This window comes from Fistularia commersonii, chromosome 7 (assembly GCF_037954325.1).
Source record: "Fistularia commersonii isolate RoL2024-O1a breed Wild chromosome 7, RoL_Fcom_v1.0, whole genome shotgun sequence".
NCBI lineage: Eukaryota > Metazoa > Chordata > Actinopteri > Syngnathiformes > Fistulariidae > Fistularia > Fistularia commersonii.
Window position 1 is genome coordinate 3482879 of NC_141290.1, and position 10562 is coordinate 3493440.

General features: G+C 43.3%; 1 protein-coding gene across 1 annotated transcript in view; it reads left to right on the forward strand.

Annotated features, from left to right (window-relative positions):
* The window catches only part of LOC147232376 (transcription factor SOX-6-like), a 126388-nt gene extending 119338 nt beyond the window's left edge, over window positions 1-7050 (forward strand). Inside the window, exons 15-16 of the mRNA XM_086149199.1 lie at window positions 1663-1876; window positions 4084-7050. Of these exons, the coding sequence (XP_086005325.1) occupies window positions 1663-1876; window positions 4084-4438 (569 nt within the window). The 3' untranslated portion in view covers window positions 4439-7050. The remainder of the gene's footprint in view (window positions 1-1662; window positions 1877-4083) is intronic.
* Window positions 7051-10562: the final 3512 nt, after the last annotated feature.

Genomic DNA, 10562 nt, shown 5'->3' on the forward strand with positions numbered 1-10562 from the left:
GCGCCGAAGATTGTTGGTCGATGTGAAGTCTTGTTGCAGACCGGCACGCCCACTTTTTTTCGGCAGCCAAGATCGAGTTTTAGATCATTTTGGGTGTCGGAGTGGAAGGGAGAAGCCCGTTAGCTCACTCCGCAGTGCCTTAGCTTCTGCTAGCGCGACTTCTGCTGACAGAAGCTCCTCCAGGAAACGGCTGGACCTCCATGTGTCATCTTTCAAACATTTGGCCAAACATCGTGGATTCGGATGACTCACGAGAAGGCGAACGTGTTTTTCCCCCTAAAAACCCGGCCGTGATTTATCCCCTCGGAGCGACGCGGGGCTTAAAATCATCCATTCATCTCCCGTTTTCTCGCCAGCCGGGCGTTTGGACGAACAAACGCGTGATGCGATGTCAGTACATCGCGCCGCTTCGCCTGCCTTACACCTCAGGTCACGGAGTTCCCTCCCAAACAGGCGTCACACTATAAGGCCTGGTGTGTTTCGCCGGAGCTCTGAACGCCTCGCGCTCAGAGCTCCACTGTGTCGGCATGACGAGTGTGATGGATGAATTCGGCTCCAAATTAACCACCTTCACACAGATCGCCATTCACGGGGCCGCGAGCAGAACGGTGTGTCCGTGAAATGCTCTGAAGTCCTCCACTGTCCGGTCCGGGGCGCAAGGGGCTCTGGCTGGGCGGGGGCGACGTAAACGCCGCTCCACGGCGACGTGAACAAATCGCTTTTTCCCCCCCAGTTCGTTCTCGACTCGCAGCTCTGAAACCGACAAAGGGAGGTACTGTGTCCCGCCGGATCGCTTTTAACCTCGGGATTCGAACCCACGCTGGTAATCTAAAGAATCACCCGCGGGGCTTAGCTGTAAAAACAGAAAAAAAAAAAAACGTGAGCGATAAGATCGTGTCACCAGGCGGAAACATCTCGAACCCGTGAGAGGAAAGGTTTAGATGCGTGTGTGTACAATGCACGTCCGTCCGACATCATAACACAGCTGGACCTTTGGAAGTGGGTGGTAGGCTGTGAGAAGGGGGGGAAAAAAAAAAGACCTCGCAGTGTTTCCTGTGTCGCCGAAGCAGAAGAGCGATGCTTGATAAACCTCCATAAACAAGAGAAGCAAGGCGGAGAGCGCCTCGCAGATGGCTTGCGTACCTGCGCTAACCGCATTTGGGCGCTCATTTGGGGGTAACAAAGAGTTTGCAACACCTACGGCGCCTTCGGTACATTTCCAAATGGCCTCCTGAAAGGCACCAACACCAAATTTAAGGGAGTTCGAGCTCCTCGAGAAATAGGCTACCTCTTGTCCCCAGAAGTGAACTAGTTGGTAACCAAGCAATCTGACCTACCTTCCCGTTCCAGACCAAATTTAAGGAAGTTCGAGCTCCCCGAGAAATAGGCTACCTCTTGTCCCCAGAAGTGAACTAGTTGGTAACCAAGCAATCTGACCTACCTTCCCGTTCCAGACCAAATTTAAGGAAGTTCGAGCTCCCCGAGAAATAGGCTACCTCTTGTCCCCAGAAGTGAACTAGTTGGTAACCAAGCAATCTGACCTACCTCCCCATTCCAGACCAAATTTATGGAAGTTCGAGCTCCCTGAGAAATAGGCTACCTCTTGTCCCCAGAAGTGAACTAGTTTGTTACCAAGCAATCTGACCTACCTTCCCGTTCCAGGCTCCCGTTGGAAGGCGATGACCAACCAGGAGAAGCAGCCCTACTACGAGGAGCAGGCCCGCCTGAGCAAGATCCACCTGGAGAAGTACCCCAACTACAAGTACAAGCCGCGGCCGAAGAGGACCTGCATCATCGACGGCAAGAAGCTGCGCATCGGCGAGTACAAGCAGATGATGAGGTCACGGCGCCAGGAGATGAGGCAGTTCTTCGTGGGGTGAGCAGAGAGCGCTCGCTCCCGGTCAAATGTTTGTTTACTGTCACCAAACCCCCTTGTGGCACCCCAAAAAAAACCCAAGCTGTATAATAAGGCGGTAAGCGCGTCCTACCTCAGCAAGGAGGTTGCCGGTTGGATTCTGGTTGGTTTTGTTCCTCCGGTTATCAGAAATATGCAGCAGGTTCATTGGAGACGCAGACTAATGAACCAGAGAGGGAATGGTTGTACGCCTCGAAGTGGATGGGCCGTAGCATCGCAGACAAGCGGTATCGACAATGAAGGAATGAAAATGTTGATCGTGAACATACACAGTCGGATCTTTCACGTCGTCTTCCTGTTTGTTTTCCGACCCTGTTGTTGTGGCATCAAACAGTCGTGAGCATCAGGCTGCCTTGCTCCAGGGCACCGGTTCGGTATCTGTTAGCTTCACGTATTTACTTTCCTCTTCTTCTGGAATCTCCCAGACCTCCATCCATCTGTCGGATTGGTCTTAATGGGCTCCAGCCCTGGATGTGTTGGTAGCCGCCACCGCGGTCGGGGCGGGGGGGGGTGGGGAGGTGGGTCGGGGGGGTCGGGGGGATTCAGATGGATTTAGCAGCCGGCCGGCGCTTCGGACGGGAGCGATTTTTAAATGCTTGTCATTTATTGAATCAGGACAACGGCGGGGCGGCTTGCGGGCGGCGAAATTGGACGCAGGCGTACCCGGTGGAATATGAAATGTAAGCAGATGTTTGGTGTGTGTGTGTGTGTGTGTGTGTGGAGGGGGAAGGAGGGGGTTCGCTTTTACTGCGTGTGGTCAAGACCATTCAGAAGAAAAGGAACCCTGTGATTCTCCAGCCTGGACTTTCAATCAGAGCAGAGGCAGCGCGCACGGAGGCGGGACCCCCTCTGACGTACGCCAGCCCGGGTTTACGGCGTTTAAAGTGGAAATGAGTGTGTCGGCGCGAACAGACGCCCGCAGCTACGAACACTTCCAGGGCCCGAGGGGGGCGACTGCCACTTTCGGCTGATTCCGTCGGGCACACGTGTCCAACTCGAGGCCCGCGGGCCAAATGTGGCCCGAGACGACGTCTTAAAAGGTCTGATTGTCTTAAAATAAATAAGTCAAACGCCTGCGTTGACCATAAACTACATTTCCCACATTTATGCCGGTCATGTTAGCCGCTAAGTGACGGCATCCCGCCGTTAGATCGCAGCGTGTCAACGCCATTTTGAGAGCTACAAATGAACCCTAAGAGAAACGTTGATGCCGATGGAAGGCTGTTTCGAGAAAGATGGGAAGGCGAACGCATGTTTGTGCTTCAAGGAGAAAAAAGCGGTACGTCTTTCGTGTGACGAAGCAGCCTAACGTTAGCGTACTTAGCACTGTAGATTTTACTCTTTGACAACCGACGCTGCTTCGGTTGTCAAAGAGTAAAATCCACAGTGCTAAGTATGCTAAGTTAGCCATCCAGAAAAACAAATTGCCTAAGAATTAAGAGTCGAACTACGACGGCAGCAGGATGTGTTTACGAAAACCGCATCCGAAAAAAACACTGCAGCGGTAAGCTAGCTTTGTAGCAGAGCAACTAGTAAACATCTTTTTTTTTTCATCTATGCAAATGCACGTGTAACATTTAGGATTTAAACATGTCATTAATTCATAGTTATTTAACATTAAGGAGTACTTACATTTCATTTACATTACATTTGTTTGTTTGTTTAGAAGTTTATTAGGACAGTGTACAATTAAATTAAGCACAGAGGCTGAGATGTTTGTACCAGATTGTAGCTCATAGCTAATTTCCGTCTGTCGTCCTGGGAAGACAATACAAATATACAACTGTACAAAATAGACAATATATATAAAATATACAGATAGGCAATAAAATAACTGTACAATATATAAACAGGCAATAAAATAAGTATTTTGCATGTATTTAGTTATATTTATACTGTTATGCTGATGTAGCGCTTGGTGAAAATGAGATCGCTGAAGGGAAACGCTTTGATCGGTGTTTCCACAACACCGATTCGTCGGTGATCGTGACGATTTGAAGATGAGAACCAATCACGGAGGAGATGAGGCTCCCCCCGGCGGCTGGCGGAGAATGTGCCGGACTTCCTGTTAGCTTCTTGCGAAGCGAATTTAGCACGACCGACGACGTGAAATATTTACGAAATTTGTCGCTTCTTCCGTAAACGTCTGGATCTTCTGCGCTCCGCAGCCCCCAGCCTGCGATCCCCCTGGGCGGGAGCCCGGGAGGGGTGGGCGTCTACCCGGGCGCCATCACCATGGCGACGACGGCCACGCCATCGCCGCACCTGACCTCGGACTGCTCCAGCAACTCGGCCAGCCCCGAGCCGGCCATCCCCGTCATCCAGAGCACGTACGCCGTCAAGGCGGAGCCCGGCGTGGGCGGCAGCAACGGCGGCGGCGGCGGCGGCGTGGGCGGCCTGGACCTGGCCGGCGACCCCGCCAACGGCGACGACGACATGGACATGTACGAGGACTTCGAGGACGAGCCCAAGTCAGACTATAGCAGCGATCACGAGACGCGGGAGGACATCAGCGCCAACTGAGCGCGCTCAGGACCGGAGGGGGGCGGAGCCTGGAGACCCTCCCGTTTCACTCAGAGGCTTTTTAAAGAACTTCTTTTATTACAGAGACCTTCAGGGACCGAGACCCTCCTCCTCCTCTGGACTCCAGGAAGCCGACGGGGGGACGGAGGCCCTCCGACGCCCCCCCTCCCCGACCCTTTACCCTCCACGACGACGGCAAAAAAATACAAAAATGTGACGCGGCGATCCAAGACGGCGAGGAGGAACAGGATGAGCGTAAGCTAGCGAGGGGGCGGGGCAGGGGAGACGATCCGCTCTTAAACGCCGCGGCGTGTTTTTCCTTTTTATTTTTTCGGATCCGGCGCGACGGGGAAGAGGAGGAGGAGGAGGAGGAGGAGGGGAAGATCCTCGTCTCGGTTTCCGTCGGGCGGGCGGAGGAACCCCCGGCCCCGGGGCCGCCAGAACTTGAAGTTTGAGAATTTTTAATATAAAATCCTAGCTCTTGTAATCTTATAGTCTTACTTTTTTTTTTCTTTTCTTTTCATTTTTTTTTTTTTTTTCTTACGGAAATCAGTGCACCGACATTTCTTCTCTGACAAACTGCTTACATTACACAACTGTTTTTGCATATATATATATATATATATTTATATTTTTATATAATATATATATATATATATATATGTGTCCCAGCTCAGGTATGATGTGCCAGCTTGTGAATGTTTTTTTTTTCCCTTTTTTTTTTTTTTTATTACATGCAAAAAATAGAAATTTACAGACTCACCGTGCCCCCGGCGGAATGGTTTTTTCTACAAATTCACGTTTTTCTTTTTTTTTTAAATATGTATAATACATATATATACATAACATATATATATATTGTATATATTTTGTGTTACATCAGCACGCAACACGTTTTCGCAGGAATGAAGCTCGGTCGGATGGGTGATCAATAATCATCCGGAGCGGAACTCAGAGGGAGCGGCGGCTCTCTCAGATGTCAATCAATAATAAACATAGATAATCAATCGATCAGCCGGGGGCTCCGGGCGTGTGTGTACCCCATACTTATCCCACGGAGGGAGTCAGATCGCTGAATTACTTATCAACTATTGTTACATCGATATTATTATTATTATTATTATTATTATTATTATTATTAATTTAGATTTGAATTCAAACGTGCCAAAACCTGCGTTCACATTCGCTCGGGGTGTTTTTAGTCTTAACTTTCCAAAATGCTGCAGAACAAGTCTTACGCAATCAGCAGTTCCTTCTTAATTTTTATTTTTTTTTCTCTTCTTGTCTTGACGGGACGTGTCTAATTGCTGGAGCCACGGCAGGCAGAGCTAGCAGAGTTTTTTTTTTTTTTTTTCCACACACTACACACACACACACACACACACACACACACTACACACACACACGCGCGCCAAGCCCCCCCCCCCCCCCGCGTGGCGACGGCGGAAGACGTCCGACCTTGGATTCCACTGCACCGGTGCTTTTCACGAGTTCCTCGAGGCCAAAGGGCGCCGCCTCCTCCTCGCCCACTGACACTTTAAGAGTTCACAAGTCTTAAAGGCGCATTTTTAAAAAGCCGTGTGATTGGATAATTTTTTTTAAAGGGGGCGGGGCTAATCCCGGGATGACCCTACTGTAGGATTATATTCTGGATCCCTTCACTGTATTTTATCTTTTTTTTTAATTTTTTTTTTAGCCTGTTAATATTACTATTATTATTATTATATTTTTTTTTAAATGTCTTATCAGCGTCACAATATTCACACCAGACTTGTGTTTCTAAGGATTTATATAGTTGGCAAAAAAAAAAAAAAAAAAAAAAAAAAAAAAAATTCAAAAATTAAAATAAATGTGGAAACAAAGGTTTAACAGGCCTCTTATTCCGCTATAAAAAAAAAAGCAGAAAAATAAATCGATTTTCTACGTCGCATGTATATTTTGAAGAGGAGTAAGTTATTAGCCGGGGAGTCGGAGGGGCTCAGTTTTATTTTCTATTTCCAGCCTCCGGTTTGCAGGTTTTCGGATCTCCCTTCTCTCTCCCTCCTTCACCTCCCCTGTTTTTCTGGAGCTTCACAAGCTGGGACTGAACTCTTTTTTTCTCCTTGTTTTTTTTTTTATTTTTATTTTTATTTTTATTTTTTTCGTTGTTTGTTTTTTTGTTTTTTTTTCTTTTCCCCTCTGGCTTTGCATCGCGGGACAAACTACTGCCCCCTCCTTCACCCCCTCCCACCCTGTCACAAACAAACAAACATCCCAAGCACTGGATAAAAGAAAACAAATCTGCTTTTCTTTTCGTTTTTTTATCATTATTATTATTATTATTATGTTATTATTATTATTATTATTATTATTATTGACTGATGTGAAGTTGTTTGATTTTTTTTTTGTTCCAACCTGGACGAATCAGAGCAAGTCGAACGTCAAATTGCCATTTCTTTATCGGAGCGTTTTTCTTTTATTTAAGCTTTTTTTTTTTTTCGTTGTCGTTTGTTGTTGTTGTTGTTGTTGTTGTTGTTGTTACTGTTGTTATTTGTTGTTGTCGTCTGGGGGCAACGTCACGACCTCTGACCTGGTTAGAAAAGAGAAAAAGCTTAAAAAAAAAAGGTAACCTTGTGCTCTTGTCAGCTGTGAGGTTATTTCTCGGTCACACACACACACACACACACACACACCTACACACACACACACATTTTTTTTTTTTGTGATAAGTATTGTATTTGAAATTCAATTGTGCGTTTTAACATTTCATTGTATTTATTAGCCGGCTTTGGCTCTAAAAAAATAAATAAAATAAAATAAAAAAAAAAATTTAAAAAAAATGTGTCAGTACAAAAATACAAATGATGGAGAAAAAAAAAAAAAAAAACAACCAACCAACCCGCCCTCCCCCCTCCCGCCCCGGTGAGAAAGACAATCAAAAGAAAAAAAAAAAAAAAAAAAAAAAAAAAAAGAAGAAAAAAAAAAAAGGAGAAAAAAAAGAAAAAAAAAAGACGAATAAACGAATAAATAAATAAATAAATAAAAAAGTAAAAAAAAAAACGTTTCGGTTTGGATCTTTAATGGCGCTTCCTGTTTGTCCGTCGGATTCGCAGGTGGAGCTCGCCCCCTCTTTCTCTCTCTCTCTCTCTCTCTCTTTCTTTCTTCCTTTCTTTCTCTCGTTTTTCCGTGCCTCCGCTCCTTCTTTCCGCCCGTCTAATAATTTCCAACACAAGGCCTTTTCTTTTTCCAAAGTCGTGAGCTGCTCCACGTCTTTATATTTTGGTGGCCCATTACAGTAAATGTGGCCTATTGTTCCATTGTGTGCGTGTATGTGTGTGTGTGTGTGTGTGTGAGGTAATGCCTGCGCCGTGGTGAAAAACGCCACGGCGCCACTCCTGGCGGCAGCCAATCCCGGCCTTCGTTCCCAAAGCGGGAGGGATTTTGAGGAGTGGGGGGGCAAAGCGCCCAGCCATATGCAGCCACATCATAAATCTAATTGTAATTCCCAAATCAACTGGAGCGTCACCCTGCAAGGGGCGCCGACAACTTTGTCATACACTCCCCGTGTGTGTGTGTGTGTGTGTGTGTGTGTGTGTGTGTAGCCGTCAGCGGGTGTTGTTTGAAATCATACTTGTCCCGCCGCCACGCTAATCCCGATAAAGAGGTTGTCGGGCTCCTTGGCGAGAGGCGACCTTCGTCATCGCCGTGCCAGAAAATGGAAATCTAACACAAAATAATATCTTGTGGGAACGAGATAGAATCTCCGGAATCTGCCAGCTATCTTGTGGGAACAAGATAATCGTCAAATATAAGGATAAGGACTTTATTTATCCCGAAGGAAATTGTTATGCCAATGTTAAAAGAAAAACATAACAATGATAAATAATTGTAGAAAATTGTATAAACAGTAAAAAAATAAAAATAAAAAAGAAAGTGAAGTTTGAAGTCACAAGTGTGTAAAATGACACGTTTTCAACAAAAAAAAAAGTGCACGCGTGATGTTATTGTTTGCAAAAGAGTTTTTCTTGTTCACACAAGCTAGTTATTTTGTTCCCACGACATAACTAAAACATTTTCAGGGATGTTTTGTCAAATTGTCTAATCAGGATAATAAGCCTCTGATTTTTTTTTTTCATCATCTATTAGTAATAAATATTCATTTATAATTGATCTTGTGCGGACAAGTCAGAAACACCTTGTTCCCACAAGATATCCCGTGCCGATGCCTGAACATTTATCATTTAATTTAATTTTATTATTTAAACAGTGGTCAAAAAAAAAAAAAAAAAATCCCCAAACTTTTTTTTTTTTTTTTAATTAATATAAATATTCATCTCAATCTCATTCAAAGTTCTCTGCGGTTCTCCGTCGTCTCCGTGGGTGGGAATGACAGGTGGCCTTTTGATTGACAGGTGACCCGTCCAGGTAAAGCCCCGCCCCCTCAACCCAGCGCCAACCGTGATTGGCTGAAAATGATAAACAAGGCTGCTAGTCCAACATGTGGATTCAAACCTCTATTTTCCTGGTTCACGCTATCGTTTACATCCAGCATTAACATGTCAACCAAACGGGGAAGCATGATTTGTTTCTTTTAATAAAGGATTAAAGATGCAGAGACTCCAGGGGCTGCAAGTATAAACAGATTGGAAACAGGCAAACAAACGGAAAGAAGAAAGAGAGAGAGAGAGAGAGAGGGAAGAAGAAGAAGAAGAAAAAAAAAGGCGCCAGTTAAAAGCAGATTTCTGGCAGGCTGCTTCTGCAGCTCCAAGTCACTGCTGTTATTGGCTTTCCATTTATTCAATTATTTTAAGATGGTTTAAAATAAAGAGAGAAAAAATGATTTATTTTTTTTTTCTTCTTTTTCAGGGTGACTTTATTGCTTTTTTCCTGATTAATGTCCAAATAACAGCCATGTTTATTTGGACACAAGTATTTATTTGTATTTATTTATTTTGTCTCTTCGGCCGATCGATTGTTAAATCTGATTTACTTCCCTTAAATTTTATTTTACTTTTTACTTGTTTTTATTTCACTGTAAAAGATTGAGTTTTTATATTTTATTTATGTCAGACCTTTTTGGAGAGGAAGGCTCAAATCTATGAGCTTAAAAATATTGCTGTGTAATAAAATCTATATTATATAAATATATCCAAATAATAATTCATCTTTTTAAAAAAATATAATTATAAAAATTTATTTTAATAAATTTGACTAGTTTGATATTTTGTAGACTTTTTTTTTTATATATTTATTTTTTGATTCCCCAAGTATGCCAGCAAGAAACAAATAGAAATGTGTAGAAGTAAAAATTTAGAAACAAAACAATGGGACTATTTTTTTTGGCTGCCCTGTTATTTTTAAAAAGAGACATTTATTCAAACCCAAACACTAATAGAAACTAACATACATGTAGCACTAACACAGCGGTAAAAAAAAAAAGTTGAGAAGCAGAAAACCAAGACGTTCAGAGAAACCAACACTGAGAACCTGGAAAACTCAGGCGGAGAACTTGGAGAACCAACACAACTAGAGAACCCAGAAACTGGAGAACCAGCAAACTTGAAGACCCAACACACACTGTTTAGAACCTGGAGAACCAACATTATTTATCATTATATTAACTTATTTATTTATACATTTTATACATTTGTAAAGAACATTTTTAATTAAATTTTATTTTATTTCATTTATTTTTCTTCAATTTATTCTTTGACGTTCACAATTTGATGCTACTTCCCCAATTGCTCCTCGGGTTTTTTTTAATTTTGATTCAGAGACCTAACAATTTTATCATTAGTTTTATTATATATATATACACATATATGTACAGGTGTGTATATATATATATACATATACATACATGTATATATGTATGTATTTATATATAGAAATATATATAAATGTTAAATATATTACATATATATATATATGTATATATATATATTATCTTTTTTTTATTTTGGGGTTATGCACTGACAACCTAGAGAACCAACATTATTTATTTTCATTTTCATTATTTTTTTTCTTAATTTTTTTAATTTCTTTTATTTGATGTTCACAATTTCTTGCTACTTCCCCAACTGCCCCGAGGGGGACAAAGTTTTTTTCTGATTCTGATTCTGAAAACTCAGGCAGGCAAAGGGAG